The 23,836-nt window shown below is 41.6% G+C and overlaps 2 protein-coding genes, 1 long non-coding RNA gene and 2 other non-coding genes across 7 annotated transcripts in view; 3 read left to right on the top strand and 2 right to left on the bottom strand.

Moving 5' to 3' along the window:
• Positions 1-1,741, bottom strand: part of ACAA2 (acetyl-CoA acyltransferase 2) — a 35,016-nt gene extending 33,275 nt beyond the window's left edge. Inside the window, exon 1 of one of the 2 annotated variants that reach the window (XM_044934404.2) lies at positions 1,581-1,741. In XM_044934404.2, coding sequence (XP_044790339.1) covers positions 1,581-1,596 — 16 coding nt within the window. In that variant the 5' untranslated portion in view covers positions 1,597-1,741. 2 annotated transcript variants of the gene reach the window in all.
• Positions 1,742-2,035: 294 nt separating this feature from the next.
• LOC123331220 overlaps positions 2,036-23,836 on the top strand; it is a 28,804-nt gene continuing 7,003 nt past the window's right edge. The window contains exon 1 of the long non-coding RNA XR_006547756.2: positions 2,036-3,000. This is a non-coding gene — a long non-coding RNA (uncharacterized LOC123331220). The remainder of the gene's footprint in view (positions 3,001-23,836) is intronic.
• Positions 2,289-2,431, top strand: LOC112581496. The gene has a single exon (XR_003106075.2). It is a non-coding gene; the product is annotated as a small Cajal body-specific RNA 17 (non-coding RNA).
• LOC112581495 lies at positions 2,499-2,581 on the top strand. Its single transcript, XR_003106074.1, has one exon. It is a non-coding gene; the product is annotated as a small Cajal body-specific RNA 18 (non-coding RNA).
• MYO5B (myosin VB) overlaps positions 14,394-23,836 on the bottom strand; it is a 331,025-nt gene continuing 321,582 nt past the window's right edge. For both annotated transcript variants that reach the window (XM_025273190.3, XM_025273191.3), the window contains 2 exons: positions 22,722-22,802; positions 14,394-14,753 (listed from right to left, as the gene is read on the bottom strand). In XM_025273190.3, the coding sequence (XP_025128975.3) occupies positions 14,601-14,753; positions 22,722-22,802 (234 nt within the window). In that variant the 3' untranslated portion in view covers positions 14,394-14,600. The remainder of the gene's footprint in view (positions 14,754-22,721; positions 22,803-23,836) is intronic.

Here is a 23,836-nt window from a genome sequence, read left to right as displayed (position 1 = left end):
TAGTGAATGGTGTCCCAAAGTGATAAACTTCATACTTCCTCCATGCAGGTGTTGATGCACATTCTTTCCTTACATAGTTTTCATCAAATTTTCAAAGGAGTTTGTATTAAAAGTGGTAAGAATCACTGATAAAACAGTAAACAGAGAAATCAATAAAATTATGATTTCCTTTTAAGGAAGATAGCTCATGACAATGCAGCTGTTAAATAATTTGGGTCTCCTGAATACACCGTCAAAAAATAAAAATAAGTATGCTACTGTATGAAATTCAGTTGGAAAGAGCACTGACAAATCTTTTTGCCTCAGAATATCTATTTTCCACCGGAACTGTTCACATGTCATTTTGGCTTGTCAGAGCTCCAGATCCCCCTAACCAACTGTCTACCTGGTATCTGCACTTGAGCACCTCAATATTCTCTTCCAAGTCTATCCCTTCCCCCATTTTCCTCACTCCCTAAGGACTATCATGAACTCAGTTCTTCAAACCAGAAACCTGAAGTCATTCTTGGCATTTCCTTCTCATAGACCTGCCACTCCAACCGATCACCAAGTTGTGTCAAATCCACCTCCAAATCTATCTCAAACCATCCCTCCCCCCTTTCCCCAATCCCACTGCCCCCCACTCGAATCAAAACCATCATTTGATGTTGCCTAGATCTCTGCCATAAGACTCTTAAGTGGTCTTAAACTCTCCTTGCTACACAGGGAGATTCACAGTCCTGAGGAAATGGGGACAGACTGGAAACTAGACCGCATTATTCTTCTAGGTAGCAGGCTGCTTTCTTTAGAATCCAGAATCAAACCAGTACAGAATCAAACCTTTACAGAGCCCTTGGGGCCCTGGACCACCAGAACCTCGCTTCTTAGATCCTACCAAGTGTTTTCTTTCCCAAGGCCTTGATATATGAGTCTCATTTGAAGGTTCTTTTAAGGACACAAAAGACAAGTTGTCATAGTCTTGAAAATTCCACTGACTGTGACCATTTGCTATGAAAAGGGAATTTACATACTTAAAAAAAGAAAGTAACGGCAGAATTTATGTACTCTGGGACGGCACTTTTCTGGAGTCAGAAAGAAGAGAAGGGAAAGGGCTTAAGCAGGTTCTCCAACAGAACGCCATCAAGCATTGGGGCTGGGGAGAGGGGGCGGGTGCAGGTTATTCGGGCAGAGGTTTCTCAACGACGCCAAGAGAATCTTCATTCCTTCTAAGCCTTGCCCACCCCTGACCAGGTCCGAGAGCCGCCAGCTCGTCTGAAAGGCACCCCTCCGCCCCAGGTCGCCTCGCGCTTAGGGGGCCCCGCCCCGGTCTTGCCAACAGCTGACCTCTAACTAGGAGGGTCACTACCGCGCGGAGAAGGGAAAGGACCTTCGAGGTCAGGAGCAAGCAAAACCGTGGTGGGCAATGCCTTTCGCCTCGCACGTATGGTTTCTCCTAAACTCAAACAATGCTTCCGGATTGGCTTTTTTTTTTTTTAATCAAGTCCCCTTTTACAACCAAAGAGACCCCGACTCCCCGCCGACACCCGATGTCCTGTCCCCGCCCCCCGAAGGGGCGCGAGAGGCGGGGCCGCGGCGCTCACCTCGGAGCAGGGCCATGGCGGCGGGCAGGCGAGCGGCAGCGTTCGGGTCCTCGGCGGCGACGCCGCGGTCCAGCACGCCACGCCCGACTTTAAGTGCTCGGGGCGGTGCCAGCGAGGCTACGCCCCTGCCCTTTCCCCTACTTTGGAGGGCCTGTCTGAGCGCTCCCCTCTGGGCCCCGCGTCGCCCCTCTTGGCGCCACACCGGGTGGGAACCAATGGTGCCAAAAACCTTGAGAGGAGACAGGCCTCCCCGCTGGAAAACGTTCCTCGTGAGCGTATTCTTTCCCCCATCTCTGTTTTTAGAGATTCCCTCTGTTTCAAAATCGAATGTTTTGACTCCCCCCTGCCCAACCTAGCCTTTGGAGCCCCTCCCCGCGCCACGGTAATTAGCGGCTCCCCTCCTCCGCACTCCCGGATTCTCTTCAACGTGTGACCCGGGGGCCAAAGGTGTGACCGGGCTGCCAAAAGGGCGGACAGGGTTTGAGGAAGGTCTGGGGCGGCCGAGCCCGGCCGGAAGTCGGGTGGGCACGGAAGACGGAGTGGGAGGGGATTGGCTGAGCCGCGCTGGCAGGCGGGGTGGGCGGCTGCGCAGAGCGGCCCAGGGGGAAGCCGAGGCGGCTGGACCCGCCCGAGAGGCCGGGGCGCGAGAAGCGGGGCAGGGGGGTTGGCAGGTTTGGGGTGTAGAGAGTGGCGTAGGGGACAGGGTCGCCCCCGGGTCCACGGTGCAGCCCCCGGATGAGGCCGCAGTATTTTCCTTATATGATCGGGCCCCATGGCTGATGGCGCCGCTGGCCCGGAGCCTGAGAGGATTATGAAAACGTGTCAGGCGAAATGGGGCCAGGGACCCGGGGGCTGGGAGGTTAGGGGGAGGCAGTTAGGCTACGATTTGGGTGACGTTAGGGTGGTCCCTGCAAGCCCTGGTCGATGATGACGTGACCACTGCGCAATCTGAGTTCTGGGAACTAGGTGATGGAGCGTGTTCTGAGAACGGACTGAGACCGGGCGAGCAGGGGGCGACGCGGGCGGCAAACCCCCAGCGCCAGGGCTCGGAGGCGGGCCATGCTGCCTCGGGCTTAGTTCGGTGGTTGGGAAGCTGTGGTGGGAGGCTCTGAGGTGTTCTGTGAGCTGTCTGGGAACGCCCGCCCCAAATCCTGGTGTTCAACGCGTTCGTGGTCCTCTCATTTTGTTTTTCGTTTTTTTTTTTTTTTTTTTTTTTTTAACCCGACGTTTTTATTATGAAAACTTAGAAACTTGAGGGAAAGTGCAGAGACTTCTACGTGAACTACCCGTATATTCATCACCCGTATTCTACAAGTATTAACACTTCGCCGTATTTGCTGCATCACGTCTTTCCTTTCCTTTTTTTTTTTTTCTTTGTCAGCCTTAGTACACGTCAGGAATACTTCGGCTCACATTAAAGGTGAGTATATGCTTACAGTCCTTTTATGGCAGAATTACCATGTGGTCAAACGTATGAATCTTCAAGTTGGATGAGTTTCACAAGTGCTTATACTGTTGTAATCCAAACTACTCTCAGCTTTCAAAATGTAATTAGAACATGCCCAGCATTACAGAAAATCCCTTCATTTCTCTTTTGTGCTCCCTTTGTTCTCCTTTCTTCACCATCTGTTCTTTGACCCTCTGGTTTATTCTTTTTTTCTGTTGCTTTGATTTAAACAAATCCAGGAAATTGACCCTTGTTAATTCAATATGCAAATTCCAAGGCTGCTAACTTTAAATTCACTTTAAAAACTTTAGATAATATGTATATTGGTTTTTCACAGCAGGTGTATATAGTCAGTGGAATTTGGACTTCGAATAGATCAAAGCCTCTCACATACCTGATGATATTTTTTTCATCTCCATATTCTGGATGATGAATGATAGTAAAATAAAAGCTACCATCTTTGGGATTCAGTTCAGTTCAATTCAGTTAAGTCGCTCAGTTGTGTCCGACTCTTTGCGACCCCATGAATCGCAGCATGCCAGGCCTCCCTGTCCATCACCAACTCCCGAGTCGGTGATGCCATCCAGCCATCTCATACTCTGTCCTCCCCTTTTCCTCCTGCTCCCGATCCCTCCTAGCATCAGAGTCTTTTCCAATGAGTCAACTCTTCGCATGAGGTGGCCAAAGTACTGGAGTTGCAGCTTTACCATCATTCTTTCCAGTGAACACCCAGGACTGATCTCCTTTAGGATGGACTGGTTGGATCTCCTTGCAGTCCAAGGGACTCTCAAGAGTCTTCTCCAACACCACACTTCAAAAGCATCAATTCTTCGGTACTCAGCTTTCTTCACAGTACAACTCTAACATCCATACATGACCACTGGAAAAACCATAGCCTTGACTAGACGGACCTTTGTTGGCAAAGTAATGTCCGTGCTTTGGAATATGCTATCTAGGTTGGTCATAACTTTCCTTCCAAGGAGTAAGCGTCTTTTAATTTCATGGCTGCAATCACCATCTGCAGTGATTTTGGAGCCCCCCAAAAATAAGTCTGAACACTGTTTCCACTGTTTCCCCATTTATTTCCCATGAAGTGATGGGACCAGATGCCATGATCTTAGTTTTCTGAATGTTGAGCTTTAAGCCAACTTTTTACTCTCCTCTTTGACTTTCATCAAGAGGCTTTTTAGTTCCTCTTCACTTTCTGCCATAAGGGTGGTGTCATCTGCATATCTGAGGTTATTGATATTTCTCCCGGCAATCTTGATTGTGCTTCCTCCAGCCCAGTGTTTCTCATGATGTACTCTGCATATAAGTTAAATAAGCAGGGTGACAATGTACAGCCTTGACATACTCCTTTTCCTATATGGAACCAGTCTGTTGTTCCATGTCCAGTGCTAACTGTTGCTTTCTGACCTGCATATGGGTTTCTCAAGATTACTGTTATGTAAAACAGAATAACATACAATTCATACAACATCAGACAAACCCAAATTAAGGGACATTTTGCAACCCCATGAAATAGGTAGGAGTTATTCCTTTCTTATTTTATAAATGAGGAAGCTTAGACCCAGAGAAACCAAGTAATTTGTCAAAGCCTCAAATCTAGAAAATTGCTGAATTTGAAGTTTGAACTCTTGATTCTCAGAAGCCCAAGGCCTGTATTCTTTGTCCAGGGCTTATGGCATTTGGAACATAGAAGTGGGGGGTAGGAAAAGAGTTAGCTAAGGCATATGTTATAGAAAACAGGAAAGGAGGTGAATGCTAAATTAATCTTCCTTGGTGGAAGAAATAAAGTAGTTGAAACCTTGGTAAAGGTAACGTATTTGGTGACTTGAGTTAGAAGATTTATTTGCTTTTTTTGGCAGAGAAAGGTGGGTGGAGAAGTGAGGCAATGGGTCATTACTAGATGCTTGCCTTTATCAACTATGGCGCCTACAGAAAGTGATTCAAAGGACCATTTTCTTAATTCTTCCAAGGATAGTACAGAGCTGATACCATTCTATATGCATATATATAATGAATACCTTAGAGCATTAGAACTCGATTTATGTTTGACAGCTAGTTACTCATAATCAAATAGAAATCAAAATGGAATTCATTAGGTGAGCCAAAACCAACATGTCTTATCACAAGTTGGCACTCTGAACTTCAGCCAAATATGTTTTGTAATACAAAAAAAAAAAAATCAGAAAACGTGCAATTAATTGTGTTAAGTGTGAGATACAACAGTGGAGGAAGTAAACAGATCTTGAAAAGTTATGTGTTTTTCCATTAAAACTTTCTACTAGTCCAAATGCAAAATAAATTCTTGTTCTCTAGAACTATTGATAAAGGTATTAGTGTTCTTCAATAAGAGAAAAAGGCAGGTTCTGTTCAGTCTGGTGCTCTTATATTTATTGAGAAAAGTTAAAATGCCATCATGAGTATCACACTTTTCCACTTAATATCTTAAAGATTGCTTGCAGCAAGTCTTTCCAAATAGAAATTTCTAAGTTTTCTGTAATTAAACATGTCATGAAAATGGGTGTATTTGAAAACCATTGAGTACAAAGGTTTACATATATAAAAACATGAATATCTATGTAAAGATATTTACACAATCGTAGAGTATCATGTGGAGAAGCAATGGCACCCCACTCCAGTACTCTTGCTTGGTAAATCCCATGGATGGAGGAGCCTGGTGGGCTGCAGTCCATGGGGTCGCTAAGAGTCAGACATGACTGAGCAACTTCACTTTCACTTTTCACTTTCATGCATTGGAGAAGGAAAAGGCAACCCACTCTAGTGTTCTTGCCTGGAGAATCCCAGGGACAGGGGAGCCTGGTAGCCTGCCGTCTATAGGGTCACACAGAGTTGGACATGATTGAAACGACTTAGCAGTAGCAGCAGCAGCAGAGTATCATGAAGAGGAAAAGGTATCCATACACTAGAGAAATCTTGTGGGTATTACCTTGACCAAATGACGAAGCTTAATATTGCCATTAATGGGACAAACTGACATCGTGCACTGAGATGCACCGAGAAGGACACAGACTCACGTAGGATTTCTCCAAAAAAGCGTCTGACAGATCTGATCATAAGGAAACGATCATACAAATCCAACTGAGGGACACTTTGCTAAATAACTGACTTGAACTCTTAAAATGTCAGTGTTGTGAAAAACAAAAAAGGCCAGGAATGGTACTAGATGAACAGGAGATGAGATGTGACAATTAAGTGTAATGTGGGGTCTTTTTGGAAACCGGATTCAAAACAACGCTAAAGAACAGAATTGGGACAGTTGGGGAGGAATGGTCTGTAAATTTCATGAGGTGGTATTGACATTACTTTTCCTGATTATGTTAATTATACTGGAGATAGGGCAGAGATTGTCCTTTGTTCTAAGGAGATACACACCGAAATATTAAAGGTGAAGAGTCATGGTGCCAAAACTAATTACCAATTGACGGGAGAAAAAAAAAAAAAAAACCTGCATACAGATACACTGGCGAAGACAGCAAACATGGTGAAATGTTACTAATTAGGGAACATAAAGGTAGACTACATGGTTGTTCATTGTTCTATTTTTACAATTTTTCTATAGCTGTTTAACTTTCAAAATAAAAATTGAGAGGAAAAGTATCTTTCAAGGAAGCTGAAAAATTACCTGAAATTCCATTTAGTTCTTTTCATTTTTAACCATATCTATATCTATCTATATAGAAGTGAAGTCGCTCAGTCGTGTCCGACTCTTTGCAACCCCATGGACTGTAGCCTACCAGGCTCCTCTGTCCATGGGATTTTCCAGGCAATAGCCCTGGAGTGGATTGCTATTTCCTTCTCCAGGGGATCTTCCCAACCCAGGGATCGAACCCGGGTCTCCCACGTTGTAGACAGACGCCTTACTGTCTGAGCCACCAGGCCATATAGTACAATACTAAATATCTATATCAAAATTAGGTATTTTATAATTTTAAAAATCTAGATATGCGATGTAAAGTTACTGTTGTAAGACATTTAGCTTTCAATATTTTTAGAAACAGCCTATTATCATGTCTTTCTGTAATTATTTTTTTGTAAAGAAAAAGAGTAGCATTAGTATAAAACTGGAAATCAGTGAATCAATTATAAATCTTGAATTTGCAGTTAGGATTTCATTAGGATTTCAGAAATAACTGGCCTCAGCCCTGTCTTCTACATTATGTGGATAATTTGCTGTACTTAAACTTCCTGCTGCTGCTGCTGCTAAGTCGTTTCAGTCGTGTCCGACCGACTCTGTGCGACCCCATGGACTGCAGCTTACCAGGTTCCTCCGTCCATGGGATTTTCCTATAATACCCTAAATTGATGGTAGTTTTGAATAGCACTGCTTTTAGAAGTTTCATTAGCAGAGACTGGGAAAGCTGGTACAGTTGGTAGGAGCTGGGACTATGTTAACAGATGAGTACAGTGACCCCTCAGTATCTTAGGGGATTGGTTCTAGACAGACACCTAAATCAAGTCCTTTACATAAAGTAGTATTTGCATATTTGCGTATAACCTATGCACATTCTCCCATATACATACATTAAGAAGTCTCTGGATTAGCTATTGGACCTAATACAAAGTAAATTCTATGTAAATAGTTGCTGGTGCATGAAAAATTCACGTCTTTGTGGAACTTTCTGGCAAAAAAATTTTTAGATTGAGGTTGAATGAGTCCATGGATTCAGAACTGAAGGGTATGGAGGGCCTTGAATTTGAATGAACGAGACAGCTGTGTTTACTAATCTTGAGAAGCTGGGAAGGTCATGTATGTGCTCATTGTTAGTCTAACTGCTTTTGGCGATAACTTCAAATTTTGTTAAGAGACAGCTATGGGGAGGAGAGGGTGAACTGTATGGAGAGAGTAACATGGAAACTTACATTACCATATGTAAAATAGATAGCCAATGGGAATTTGCTGTATGTCTCAGGGGGCCCAAACAGGGGCTCTGTCTTATCAACCTAGAGGGGTGGGATGGGGAGGGAGATGGGAGGGAGACTGTAGAGGGAGGGGACGTATGTATACCTATGGCTGATTCATGTTGAGGTTTGACAGAAAACAACAAAATTCTGTAAAGCAATTATCCTTCAATTAAAAAATAAATATTTTTAAAAAGAGGCAGTTATAACCTTGGATGTGGTTTTGTCCTTATAACAGATACCTACCCTACTGAAAGTTTAAGTTGCCAAACAAGCACATCAGAAATAAATATAGACAGAGAATAATACAGACACTGATTTGCCAAATTTAAGTTTACCCCAGGTCTAGATGTGTTCCAGATAGCTTAAGATACTATCACAAACTTAAGTGAAGGATATATATCCAGCTGGCCCTTGAACAGCATGTGTTTGAACTGCACGGGTTGATTTGCAGATTTGTTTCAATAGTAAATACTACTGTACTACATGAGCAGAGATTGGTTGGAACCTCGGATATGGAGGAACTCCGTATGTGTAGAGCTGTCTATAAATTACATTCAGAGTATGTAATTTGACTGCATGGAGGGTGGGCTCTCCTACCCCTTACTCAAGGGTCAAGTGTATTTGTCTTTGTTCCTCTACCTGTTTGAAAGTTACTTGCAGTTTCTGTACCCTTACCAAGCCTTAGAATTTCATTTGGTAATACAGATATACTTCATTATACTCTGCTTCACTTTATTGTGTGTTTTTTTTGTTGTTGTTGTTGTTTCATTTTCTTGTTTAAATTGAGTTTGTGGCAACTCTGCTTGGAGCAAGTCTGCTGGTGCCATTTTTTCCAACAGCATTTGCTCACTTTTTGTCTCTGCATCACATTTTAGTAATTCTTGTAATATTTCAAGCTTTTTCAAGATTATCATGTTATGGTGATCTGTGATCAGTGATCTTTGCACACTTTAGTGGAAAAATAACTTATATGTACTATGAAACCAAAAAATTTGGGTTACTTGTGATATTCATTTTATTGCAATGGGGTTGAACTGAACAACCAATATTTCCAAGGTATACCTGTATAAACTTAGTTAAATCTAGGTTCATAGATTTAACTGAGCAGGACCCTATGGGGCCTCCCCTGGATAGACCCCACCCACCCACCATGTCCTTCACCTACCACTTGTTGGTAAAAAATAAAAAAACTTTAGCCTCCTTGGCCCTCCCTGAGTTTCAAAGAGCAAATTTAATCACAGAAGTGAGAAAATGCAGAAATATAGGAAAACAGTTAAGAGACAGTAAAATGGTTTAGCCATAAAAAGTCAAGGACCTTTAGTTCCTTCTTAAGTGCTAAGTAATATTCTGAGCCATATCCTTGAGCTGTTTTGCAGATACTGAAACCCCCACCTGGTGAAAGAAGTCAACTGCCTGTTGACCACAAGCAGGAGACCCCAGACTGGTTGGAATCAGAAAGTTGGTGATGTTGACGCCCCACCAACATCAGGTGATGTCAGAAAAATGTTTAGGAGCTGATCAGGCACTCTGCAACCCTGTGCCTCACTCTGTCTTTAAAAACATTTCCCTGAAGTTCACCCAGAGTTCAGGTCTTTTGAACATTAGCTGCCCATACTCCTTCTTGGCCCTGTGTTACACAGCCCTTTCCTTCACCACCACCTGGTGTTGGCAGATTGGTTTTACTGTGTGCAGGCCAGCAGACCCAAGTCTGGTTCCCCCAAAACTGTAGTGAGATTGTTTTTAATCTGTAGACCAACTTGGGGACAATTGACATTTCTGTAGTATGGAGTTTTCTTACCTGAAATCTTTTCCAGTATTTTAATGTCATTGTTAATGTTTTTCACTATGTAAGTTACTCCATACAGATCTTATATTGTACCCACTGATTTGTAATGACATCTTTGCCATATACAAAGTTATACATATGAGTTTATCTTTGAGCTCTCTGTTTTATTCCATTGATCCACTGCACCCAAACTGCCTTGTTTAAATTAACTCAGTCTTATTTTATAGGGAGTTTCCTTCTACCTGCAACTTGCAGGCTGCAGTTTGCCAACCTCTGGTTTCAATGATCACGATGCATGTTTGAAATATAGACCCCTGAATAAAATTTCTTAAGAAAGCATTAAAAATAAACTTTTCAGCCAATGTGCAATTAGTTTTAAATTTCATTTAAATTTGTCACACCACCTTATTCAATAGTATTTATTTCCACATATTTTTATCCACAGTTGAATATTACAGTGACTAATACAAGCGATTTTTATAAACAAAGGTGTAGTTTACAGATTTGTTCAAAATGGAAAAATATTTTTATTAGTAATATTTCTTCTCCACTGTTAGAGTCACCTCTCAATATGATGTGAACGCCTCAGTTAAATAGTCCTTTAAGCATCAGTTGGTGACAAAATGTTATATTCAAATCTGGATTATTCTGACACTATATCACTTTAGAAAGCAGTTTAAACTCATTTTTGATTGACCCTCTTTATTATAATTGGAAATTTTGGGGGGAAAAACAATCTTTAGTATCTAATGATCTATATAATAAGAAAAAAAAGCCTACGTTTTATTGGCATTGGCATCAACCTCTAATTTTCTATACACTAATTCTCTATGGCACCAGTGTGTACAAAGAGTGAATTATGGCTGTTTGGCTCGTGCAGCAAATGAGAAACTGCGAAAAACATTCTATGAGGAAAAACCAGTGTCCTGCCCCATGCTGTCACACTTTAGTAACTGTTTAGTCATTTGGCATCACACAAGTATTTCAGCTTACGAATCCCTTGCTTCCTTAGAACTAGGTCAAATGTATGAAAGCAATTAAACTTACTATATGTTAAAGAAATGGATTTTAATTTATTGGTTACTGTTATCATAATGGGTTAAATGAGGCTGTTAAGTATTTGATGAATTGATAGTAACGGTGTTAATTTTTTCTAAGTATTCCAAGTTTTTAGTTTTGTCTCTTTTGTTTTTACAAAAACTTTAAAATGTAGCATCGGAAAATCAAGGAAAAAACTCTTGTTGACATGCTTCATAAAAAGAAGGATAAACCCTATTTTCCTTTGGGTCTGACCTGGTTGCTGGGTACCGTTAAGTCTAACAGTGGCTGTGACGGCTTGTGGAGAATACATGTAGGTGATATGTTTGTCAGCTTCAGCAACAATTATTAATATGCACACAACACACATTACTCTTAGGAAACTGATAGGTCCAGTTAATACTTAAAACATGAATTGTTTGATCTATAAATATTTGATTAAGTAATCTTTAAAATGCTTTTCATGTTTCAAAAGACAGAACAAAAACACCACCAGAATGTTATGTTGAACATGAAATTCTTCCCACAGCAACACTTATTTCAGACAATTGATGTCAGTTATCTTAGTAACTGCTGAAGGCACGTAGTGAGAAAAGTGTCAACTAAATTTTAAATACTAAAATATAAAGACAGATATCTGGCATAGAATTCAAACCTTTATGTTGGATTATTTAAATTACAAGTTATTGATTTCAAGAAGTTGGAAAATGTGTTGAACTGACTTAAGAAAAATGCTAACTAAAGATTACTAAAGATGCTTCTTCCAGTCTGTTATGTTAAATAGGGCAGACCTAAACATTAAGTAACCAATTAATGTATTCTTTTATTGTGTCTGTAAAATACTGCCTTTTTTTTTTTCCTAGTTGCTCAGTTGTGTCTGACTCTTTGTGACCTTATGGATTGTAGCTCGCCAGGTTCCTCTGTCCATGGGATTTTTCAGGCAAGAATACTGGAGTGGGTTGCTGTTTCCTCCTCCAGGGGATCTTCCCAACCCATGGACTGAACCCACATCTCCTGTGTCTCCTGCACTGCAGGCAGATTCTTCACCTACTGAGTCATTAAATATATACAAACTGCAGCTCCAGTGAAATATCTTTACCTTTGGAAGAGAACTCAATCTACTGTTTCTTAGGCTTAGTAGGGAAGTATTCGTAAGTTCCCCCACCCCATTTATTCTGCTTGCCAAGGTTTTATTCAGTGGGTCCTTGGCACCCAATGACTAGCCACTGATAGGTTTGTCGTATCACTGGTAGTGGCAGCAAAGGTAGTGACCCAGAGGGATGGAGAGATGCGAGTATAAGCACTTAAGGGCTTCCCTGGTGGCTCAGATGGTAAAGAAGCTGCCTGCCCTGCAGGAAAAGAAAGAAAGGGAAAGTCATTCAGTCCTGTCCAGCTCTTTGCGACCCCATGGACTGTAGCCTGCTAGGCTCCTCTCTCCATGGAATTCTCCAGGCCATAATACTGGGGTGGTTAGCTGTTCCCTTCTCCAGGATATCAAGCCCAGGTCTTCCGCATTGCAGGCGGATTCTTTACCATCTGAGCCACCAGGGAAGCCCAAGGATACTGGAGTGGGTAGCCTATCCCTTTCTCCAGGGGATCTTCCTGACCCAGGAATCAAACCAGGGTCTCCTGCATTGCTGCAGATTCTTTACCAGCTGAGCTAAGACCTGGGTTTGGTCCCTGGCTCAGGAAGATCCCCTGGAGAAGGAAACGGCTACCCGCTCCAATATTCTTGCCTGGAGAATTCCGTGGACAGAGGAACCTAGAGGGCTATATAGTCCATGGGGTCACAAAGAGTCAGACGTGACTGAGCAACTAATACAACACATTCAAGGACAGGGAAGCTGTTGCTTTTAAGGAATCACTGCTTTTCAAATTCCTTACCACTCTAATGAGGCATTTCATTTTCTCTAGAAGGTTAAGAACAGGCCCTACATCAAACTAAGTTTTAAGCTAAAATGCAGTAAAAAGCAAATTATACATAATAAACAACTTTAAAAAGAGGTAGCCATAGACCCAGTTGGTTTAGACTGGTCTTCCAAATGTAGTCACCATGTGGGCTGAAGAGGGTGGGTCAGGGTTGTCGTATCATGTGACTTTATCTGGGGCGGAGGGGAAGGCACAGCTCTGTGTGGACACCCGAGAGGAGGCTGATGTTCAGTGTGGAGGTCATGTTGACAACACGGGTTGGGACCTGCTGGGCAGTGGTCTTCGTCCGGGTGTGGTGCCTCTTCCACCCAGCGGGTGAGGAGAATTACAAAGAAGCCAAGCTGTGAGGGCTCTGCACACCGGACTCTTTAGTGCTCGGAGTGTGTTGTATTTCTAAGAGCCTTTTAAGTTGAAAGGCTGATTAAAAAGGTGGTGGGGTGTGTGGGTTCTACTTGTACTTTGTGGAGAAATTTTATCTTCTTGATGCAGCACAGAGGCTCTTCTACGATTTGCAAACACCATCTGTTCCTGTCATGGAAGGAGCGTAGTTATCTACCAGAAATACGAAAAAATAGTAAAAAGTTAGGATTTTCTAACTGAATGTCTGCTGTTGAAGAAACCAGCAGTAAACACATAAAATCTGTTGTAATATTATCATTGAATACTTTTTTTTAATCCTTATTTTAAAGCAGAGATATTTACAATTTTTTGTAGTAATTCTGAAAAATGTTGAAAATAACCTGAAAAGGGAAAGTTGACATAAGCTATTCTCTCTTAAAAAAAAAAAAAAAAAAAAAAAAAACACATACACATACACACACAAGCACCCAAAACTTTTGGATAATAATTTAATAATACCTGAACTGATTTTTTAAAAAGGCTTTTCAATTTGTCAAATTGTCAAGATGAAGTTTGCTTTCCTTACTAGGAGCATTACATAATATGTAATTATACCTCTCATTGGAGGTATAATGGCATTAAGGGATTAAATGCTTTTATACTGAGTTGTTTGATTTTTAATCTAATAAAATAAGACTTGTTACTATTTTCTAACATTTAGATTATATTGATTTTTTTTAAAGTTTTCTTGACTCAGGAAGTGCATGGACTAGCATTGGAAATAACAGTATCTATTTGCTTACATTTTATGTTTGGAACTGTAGCATTTTTTGCACAATTTCTCCATAAATTCATGACCACACAAATAGGTCTGAGTATATTAGGGACCAAGTCTTCTAATTTTACTTCAGAAACCAATAATCAAACTGTTTAGTCTGGAGGTCAATTACACCATTGTCTGCATCACTAGGCATTAAAATTATCTTCAGGAAACTTCTCAAGGCCCAGGTCTATATGTTTGTCCTCAAAACATCTCCCCATAAACCCATCCACACCTGTAGTTTGTTGATGTGGGGAAATGTCACTTGCTATATGACAGTATCGTGCTTGACAGTATCATGCTTAACAATACCATGATTTGTTAAAAGCCCTCTGAAGGCAGTTTATGTGACTTACATTATTTTTAATGTCATCTTACTTTGGAAATTCTCGTTATGTCCAAAGATCAAAACTAGGCAGTTTCTACTGTATAGACTGGCACCTTTTATATGGCCATGGGGACTGCTTGGTGGCTATGGATTATGATATGAATTTGTTTAGACCGAAATCATACTTTAAAAAAATCTTCCATATTTCAAGTGTTTTTATTCTGAGCAGTAGGTACAAAATATAATGACAGATGTGTCTTATTCTGTATAGTTCACTCTGCACAGGCTCTCAAACTTTGATCTGATCTCCTTTTATAGATTTTAACAGATTCTTAAATTCACTTCACTGTCCTATGTACTTCCTTCGTGCTCTCACTGGCAATCGAGCTTTGGCATGTGCATTTTCAGACTTCGTTGAGGAACTCCAGATTGAGACATGCTGGGATGTGGATTGAGTCCATGGTCAGAGAAGATGGATTAAACGGGAACAAAACAGGAAACATGTGCTTGAAGTCTAATAGCAGCTGCTGAGGGTCATTCCGATCTTGCAGTTGTGCCTGTGGGGAAGGATAAGACCATGTAAAACACTGCCTATGTCTAAAAAGAGCCAGTTTTGGTGAATTCACAAAAATGAATCACAAGAATATTCCTGGCAGGACTTCAGGAGAATGTGGTTTCCCTCTCCCTGAGGTATTTAGAGGGAGAGAGGCTTTGGTGTAGGCCTGTTTGGAGACCAGATGACATTAGTTTCTCCAATTCTAGCATTCTTTTAAAAATTTTCCATCTAAGGGAGAATAGAAAAATACACTTCAGCTGCAAATCATGTGGAGAGGCGGTATGGTTAAAGGGTTGAGGACATGGGCTCTGGAGGCAGTTAACCTGAGCTCTAATCCTGGCACCACCTTGCGCAAGCTCCTGAACCTTCCTCTGCCTCAGTTTCCTCATCTCTAAAAAGGAAAAGGGAGAGTGATATTGCACAAAATGACAGAACAGGAACCTCCAGGGGTCAGTCCCTCCACTGAAGCTACCACTGAGCTAGAAAAAAAGAGACTGCCATCAACTGTCTTATAACTCTGGAACCTGGCTGGATGCTTAAAACAACTAGGAAAGTGCCTGATAAAGGAGAGCCTGGAGATCTTTGCTGAGAGAGCAATGTGCATTGGTTGCCATCCCCCATTCTCCAAACACACTGCAGCTGCAGGGACAGCAACCCCCAGTCCTGGAGCAGCTGGCTGGTGCCCGGGCAGGCAGGGAGACCTTGCCTTCCAAAGCTCTGGGGCTGTGCGCTCTGGTTGGTCTGGTAGTTCCCTGAAGGACTGGCACAGATGTCTGCCTTGCTTTTGGTTCTCTTGGGATACAGTGGCTTCCTTTATGACATCAGTTGGAAGATATAAAGGGGACAGAGCCCCTCCCCTCTCACGCTCTATTTGGAGCTAGATATTTTAGGGAAAGTATAATAACTAAAATGAAATTGTTCATTTTACTAAAGGGGTCTAATGGAAGACTTGAATAGGCAGAAGAAATGACCAGTCAACTTGAAAACAGAGCAGATGAAATTCTCCAGTTTGAGGAGGGGAGAGAAAACAGAACGAGTAAAAGTGGACAGAGCCTGAGGGACCTGTGGGACACCATAAAGTGAACCAAAATATACATCATGGGAGTCCCAGAAAAAGGAAAGAGAGAAAGGGATAGCAAACTATTTGAAGAAATAGTGCCTACATTCCCAAATCTGATGAAAGATGTACTTCCAAGAAGCTCAACAAACTAGCAGAATAAACTCAAAAAGAGTCACTGAGACATTATGTCAAAGTATCAAACCCCAATGACAAAGAATCCAAAGAACAGCAGGAAAGTAGTAACTCATCGCATAACTTATCCTCAGTAAAAGTGGATTTCTTATCAGAAACCATGGAGGCCATAAGGCAGTGGGATGACACATTTTAATTTCTGAAATTTCTTCTTCCAGTCAACCAAGAATTCTATATCTGGAAAAACTGTCTTTCAAGAATGAAGGAGTATTACAGTCAGCCCCTTGTATTCACAGGTTCTGCATCTGTAGATCCAACCAACCATGGATCAAAAATATTTTTTAAAAACTTCGGAAGTTCCAAAAAGTAAGACTTGAATTTGACATATGCTGACAACTATTTACACAGTATTTACATTGTATTAGGTATAATAAGTAATCTGGAGATGATTTAAAATGTACAGGAAGATGTGCATAGATTATATGCAAACACTATGCCATTTTATATAAAGGACAAGCATCCACAGGTTTTTGGTACCCATGGAGGTCATAGAACCAATCCCTCCTGGATACCAAAGGACAGCTGAGTCATTTCCAGAGAAACAAAAGCAGAAGGAGCTGGTTACCAGTAACCAGTAACCAAAGTCCTTCAGGGTGAAATGTAAGGACATTAAACGGTAACTCAAAACCATAAGAAAAAATAACTGGTAAAGCTGTGTGCTAAGCGCTTCAGTTATGTCCAACTCTTTACAACCCCATGGGGCTCCACTCTTTACAACCCCCACCAGGCTCTGTCCATGAGATTCTCCAGGCAAGAATACTGGAGTGGGTGGCCATGCCATCCTCCAGGAGATATTCCCAACCAGGGATCAAACCCACATCTGTGTCTTCTGCATTATAGGTAGGTTCTTTACCACTAGCGCCACCTGGGAAGTCAGGTAAATGTAAAAGCCAGCATTATACTTTTGTTTTGCAGCACCTCTGTTCCCTATATGACTTACACAAATGCAGAAAATAAGAATAAATTTCTGTTAATGGGTACACACATTTAACGGAAGTAATCTGTGGCAATAACTATAAATCGAGGGATGGAGATGCATAGCAGCAGAGTATTTGTATACTATTGAAACCAAGTGGATATTATTTAAACTAGGTTGTTACAGGTTGACATTCATCATGATCACCACAGTAAGCACTAAGAAAATAACCAGAAACTTCCCTGGTGGTCCAGTGGTTAAGAATCTGTCTGCCAATGCAGAGGACATGGGTTCAATTCCTCTTCCTCCAGGAAAATACTACATGCCGTGGAGCAACCAAACCCACGCACCACAACTGCTGAAGCCTATGCACCCTAGAGCCTGTGCTCTGCAACAAGAGAAGACACTGGAATGAAAAGCATGTGCAGCACAGTGAAGAGTAACCCCTGCTCGCTGCAACGAGAGAAAGCCCACGTGAAGCAACAAGACCCGGCCGAGCCAAAAATACAAATAAAGAAGTAGAAAATAACCAAAAAGTATGCAGAGATGTAGGGAATCAAAGTGATTCCCTCACTACAAGAAATAAACACACAAGACAGTGATGAAAGATCTGAGAAACACAAAACATGTAAGACATACAGGAAACAAGCAGTCAATGGCAGAAGTAAATCTTTTATCGGTAATACTTTAAATGGAAACATAAAGGCAATTAAAAGGCAGGGAATGGCAGAAAGGATTTTCAAAAAGTCACCTACACGCTGTCTGAAAAAGACTCACTTTAGACACAAAAAAAGATTGAAAGTAGATGTTTGAAAAAAGATATTCCAAGTAACCAGGAAAGAGCTGATACAGCTGTATTATTGTCATACAAAGTACACTTCAAGTTAGAAAAGTTTACAAGAGGCAAAGAAGGACATTATATATGCACAAAAGTCTCAGTCTATCAAGATATGAGTTATATACATGCATCTGTCAACAGAGCTCAAAATAATGAAGGAAAAATGGAAGGAACTGAAGGGAGAAATAAGTCTATAATAATAATCGGAAACTTCATTACCTCATTTTCAATAATGGATAGAACCACCAGGTGGAAGATCAAGAGCAAACAGAGGCCAATGAATACCACCATAAACCAGGTAGACTTAACAAACATGACCAATTTGGAGTTATCCCCAGAATGCAAGGGTGGTTCAACATACAAAACTACAAGAATGATGTATATACTTCATGCATTGCTGGTGGGAATGCAAAACGGTGTTTGAGGCAGTTCCTCAAACATTTAAACACAGAATTACTATATGAACTTGTAATTCAACTCCCAATGATACACCTAAAATAACTTAGAACAAGTACTCATATTTGTACACCAATGTTAATGAAAGCATTGCCCCCAATATCCATTGACAGATGAATGGATAAACAAAATGTAATATATACACACAAGGGGTTACTATACAACCACAAAGAGGAATGATGTTCTGCTACCTGTTATGTAGCAAAACACAGATGAACCCAAAGAATACTGTAAGTAAAATAAGCCAGACCCCAAAGGACAAATTTACATGAAATATCTAGTACGAGCAAATTCATAGAGATGGGAAGTAGAATAGAGGTTATCTGGGGCTGAGGTAAAGGAACTATAGGGAATTATTGCTCATTGGGTCAAGTTTCTGTTTGGAATGATGAAAAAGTTCTGGAATTAGTGGTGATAGTTATTCAACATTGTGAATATAGTCAGTGCCACTGAACTGTACACTTAAAAATGGTTTAAAATAGAAAAACACATGGCAAAAAATGAGGTGGGGAGAGTATACTCATTAGGTTACGAGGCTCAAGAGAGTAAATGTGTGTGAAGAAAGCACTCAGAGCAGCCTCTGGTACTTGGCAAGTGCTATGCTGTTTGCTGTTCTTTTTATGATATGAAATTTATCTCTTTATGATAAATTTCCTTTTTTCCTTGAGTCTGGCACACACCATCAAACTTTGAACTATTCAAAGGCAACTAACTGTGAGTCCTGCCAATAGGAAAATCAATATATCCTGATTGAAAACACAGGTCATCCCACATTAACTTCAAGTATGAGAACTGCTTTTCCTGTTGGGACAAGGCACCATCATTGCTTTCAGTCCAGTTCAGTCGCTCAGTCGTGTCCGACTCTTTGCGACCCCATGAATCGCAGCACGCCAGGCCTCCCTGTCCATCACCAGCTCCCAGAGTTCACTCAAACTCACGTCCATTGAGACAGTGATTCCATCCAGCCATCTCATCCTCTGTTGTCCCCTTCTCCTCCTGCCCCCAATCCCTCCCAGCATCAGGGTCTTTTCCAATGAGTCAACTCTTCACATGAGGTGGCCAAAGTACTGGAGTTTCAGCTTTAGCATCAGTCCTTCCAATGAACACTCAGGACTGATTTCCTTTAGAATTGACTGGTTGCATCTCCTTGCAGTCTAAGGGACTTCTCAAGAGTCTTCTCTAACACCACAGTTCAAAAGCATCAATTCTTCGGCGCTCAGCTTTCTTCACAGTCCAACTCTCACATCCATACATGACTACTGGAAAAACCATAGCCTTGACTAGACAGACCTTTGTTGGCAAAAAAATGTCTCTGCTTTTGAATATGCTATCTAGGTTGGTCATGCTTCCAAGGAGTAAGCATCTTTTAATTTCATGGCTGCAGTCACCATCTGTAGTGATTTTGGAGCCCCAAAAAACAAAGTCTGACACTGTTTCCCCATCTATTTCCCATGAAGTGATGGGACCAGATGCCAGATAGTGACAATATTTTGATATTCTGTAACCTTCTAGAGGTTTCATCATTTGCCCTTTAGAGAAGACAAGGGATATTTGTTTGCTAAGTGAATCCTCTGTGTGGATGTTACATTGACTCTAACACTCACAGCACCACTATTTTCTTATGTCTTAAAGCAAGGGGTGAGGTCAATAAATATGCAATGCAGTAGCCTTTGAAAAGTGCTAGGAAACAGGGTTTTTAGAATGAAATCGGCATGAGTGTAGGACTATGACATGCTTCTAAGAAGGCAGAAGAACCTGTAGAGTTGAACGTGGGTAAGGAAAACACTTTAAATTTCCAAGTTTAAAAATACCCATGAGGTTTGGTATCTTAAAAGATGGGTCAAATTTATAAAGTCATTTTAACAGTTTGAAAAAGTAGTTTGAAATGATAGGAAAAGAAGTTCAAGAAAAGTCAAGGACATTTAAGGATGAATAAGCAACTTCACTAACTTAAGATACCACAGGGCAGCTTTCATGTGATCCTGTCAGAGCAGTCTCTCTAGGAGTGTTGCTAGCTCAGCACTCAGCTGGCTTCAAGCTTTGCTGCATTTATTATTACAAAGCCATCACACAGCATGAGAAAATGTGCATAAAATGTAAAATGGCAACAGGCTCTCAAAATTTTTTCATAGCACTTCAGTCGCTCAGTCGTGTCCGACTCTTCGCGACCCCATGAATCGTAGCACGCCAGGCCTCCCTGTCCATCACCAACTCCCGGAGTTCACTCAGACTCATGTCCATTGAGTCAGTGATGCCTTCCAGCCATCTCATCCTCTGTCGTCCCCTTCTCCTCCTGCCCCCAATCCCTCCCAGCATCAGAGTCTTTTCCAATGAGTCAACTCTTCACATGAGGTGGCCAAAGTACTGGAGTTTCAGCTTTAGCATCATTCCTTCCAAAGAACTGATATGCTTTAGAATGGACTGGCTGGATCTCCCTGCAGTCCAAGGGACTCTCAAGAGTCTTCTCCAACACCACAGTTCAAAAGCATCAATTCTTCGGCACTCAGTCTTCTTCACAGTCCAACTCTCACATCCATACATGACCATAGGAAAAATCATAGCCTTGACTAGATGGACCTTTGTTGGCAAAGTTAAGACCCTTTAATTTCTCCACCTTAGAGTCACACTAACCCTTTAAAGTTTGAAGAAATTGTAAAGAATTTAAAGGAGAGTATAAAAATGGGACAAAAAAGAAAATACCTATACTACAATCCAGGAGCAAAAGGTATATATGTATTTATTTAAAATTCACAAGGTAGTCATTTCACAGGAATCATTCTTACACATCAGCATATTTTATCCTAGCAAATGGTTTGCAAAAGCAACTTGTATTTATCTTACATAAGGTTCAAGTATAGGAGGATGGCATGAACCGTCCCAGCCTTTCCTCTGAGCACTGTGTAGGAAGAAACAAAACCAAAACCCTAGCTGGCAAACACACACAGACACAGACACACACACATGCACACAACATTTTTTGACATAATTGATGGACTCAAGGATTGACTGCTAAGGATGACTCAGAATCTCACTGTATGTGTCTCCAGAGACTATTGGACCAACTTCCACTGCCTTTTTCCTACTACCTTAAACCTCAAGTGTGATTTGGCTCATATTCTTTGACCTTTGGCCTGAACTCTCTTCTCCTATACAGTGCCAATTTATAAGCAGTTAGAGCTCTCCCTCTAATGTGTCTCAGATATCTAAAAGCAAAAAAAGACTGTCTAAGAAATATGCCCTCTGCTTTGTGTAAATTCTCAGCTCTCCATAAAAACAGTGGCATGTCAGAGAACTCAGTGGCTTCTGCCATCAGTCATTTCAGCAGCTGACGATATAACATTTATGGAGGTGACTCTCTGCCTGGTTCTCTCTGACCCAAATCTTTAACAAACCACTGGAGTTCCCCCACTGCCCTTAACAGAACAAGCTTCCATCTGACTGGCACCCTCCCCTGACCTTCAGCCTCTCTTCTCTACTTATACATGATGCTCAATGTAATTTATTCTTTTCTGCTTTTCCTGCCTCCTTCTCTAATCACTTTCTCCCATTTCTTTTTATCCTTGATTCGGACTGACAGTTACTTCACTGGCTGAAGAGACAGTTTAAAAGTTTGAAAAAGTATTATGTCTCCTCAGGGTGCTCCCCACCTGTCACTCAGACACGACTGAGTGACTTAACACACACACACAATGCTGCTGCTGCTGCTAAGTCACTTCAGTCGTGTCGGACTCTGTGTGACCCCATAGACGTCAGCCCACCAGGCTTTCCTGCCCCTGGGATTCTCCAGGCAAGAACACTGGAGTGGGTTGCCATTTCCTTCTCCAATGCATGAAAGTGAAAAAGTGAAAGTGAAGTCGCTCAGTCGTGTCCGACTCTTAGCGACCCCATGGACTGCAGCCTACCAAGCTCCTCCGTCCATGGGATTCCCCAGGCAAAAGTACTGGAGTGGGGTGCCATTGCCTTCTCCACACACACAATGGTCAATGAAATAATACTTAAACAATGTAAAATCCAAGAGGCGAAGATTATTAAAGTTCAGTCTTCTTGTATATATGGTAGGTTATTTACCAAAAGAGAATACCTAAGAATGTAAGGTCCTCTAGACTATAATGGAAGCAGTATTTTACTAATAAAAAGAAGCTAGGTTAAACTCTAAACTACCAATTCTTTTATTTGTTTTATCCTCTGCTAAGCTGCTAAGTCGCTTCAGCCGTGTCCGACTCTGTGCAACCCCATATACGGCAGCCCAACAGGCTCCCCCATCCCTGGGATTCTCCAAGCAAGAACACTGGAGTGGGTTGCCATTTCCTTCTCCAATGCAGGAAAGTGAAAAGTGAAAGGGAAGTTGCTCAGTCGTGTCCGACCCTTAGCGACCCCATGGACTGCAGCCCACCAGGCTCCTCCATCCATGGGATTTTCCAGGCAAGAGTACTGGAGTGGGGTGCCATTGCCTTCTCCGTGTTTTATCCTAGGACTTTATAAAATTGATTACTATTTTAAAACTCACCTGGATTGTTCGTATAAAAGCCACTGTCACCCGTTCTTCAAATTCATTCAGAGGGGTATAAAGGTTCAAAATTTTGACAATCTGTTGGAATAAAAACAAAAGTTTAGCACAGAGCTAAATGAACGTAAAATCACTTTTGAACCTTAAAGAATATATGACATTGGCACCAGAGAACACTTCTCTGTGGACAAGACCCACAATTCAGGTGCAGCTGGACTGACATTGAGGCATCCACGTTTAGTAAATTAGGGTCCCAAAGCTCTGCCTGGGAGATCTGAGCTCTCTTACTGACTCCTTTCTCCTATATATCTGCCCAACCCTCCCCCATGCTCTATGACTTATGAATTAATGAGGATTTTAGGAAACTGTTGGCCTGAAGTCTTCAGCGCCTTATCTACTAGCCATTTAAAGGTTTCATTAAAAGAGTTCTGGGTATCTTACCTTTTATAACAAAGGTCTTAACAGCACTTTCCTACCTCTCACCACCCCCCAAAATCACTTACTAAAGAGCAGGTTTTTCTCCTATCTAAACAGAAGGTAATTCTTTGTGTGGGGGAAGTGGCCTGCCCAGTGGCAGAGCGGTGCCAGATACAGTCTAGGAATAAACTTATGAAAGCAAAATTTTAAGTTTCAAAACTTTCAGTAAACACGTATAGAAGGAAGCAGCTTTCTTAAGAGCTTGTCATTTCATCTCTGAGTATCTAATAGAGGTGGTAAGGAAATGTATGTTTACTTGCAATAGTGAATGTGGATCCTGTTGTTCTTTAGGTGCTGGGCAGAGAGAAGGTGCATGATTTAATATGGAAAATCCCGATTTCCTCATGCTGGTCTCATTTTGCACCCCCACCCTGTGGTGGGCCCATTTCTAAACAGGCACATTCATGATGGAGGGCAAGGTCACCTATGTGTGGACAGGATTTATCTTTTGACAGATGTAGTACTTCTTGAAGGCAAAAGAAGAGGGGGTGGTAGAGGATGAAATAGTTAGATAGCATCACCTAGTCAATGGACATGAACCTGAGCAAACTGTGGGAGACAGTAGAGGACAGAGGAGCCTGGTGTGCTGCAGTCCATATGGTCGCAAAGAGTCGGACATGACTTAGCGACTGAACGGC

This window comes from Bubalus bubalis, chromosome 22, assembly GCF_019923935.1.
Source record: "Bubalus bubalis isolate 160015118507 breed Murrah chromosome 22, NDDB_SH_1, whole genome shotgun sequence".
Classification (NCBI taxonomy): Eukaryota; Metazoa; Chordata; class Mammalia; order Artiodactyla; family Bovidae; genus Bubalus; species Bubalus bubalis.
The sequence above is the reverse complement of the archived record's forward strand: the minus strand, read 5'-3'. Positions and strand labels throughout refer to the sequence as shown.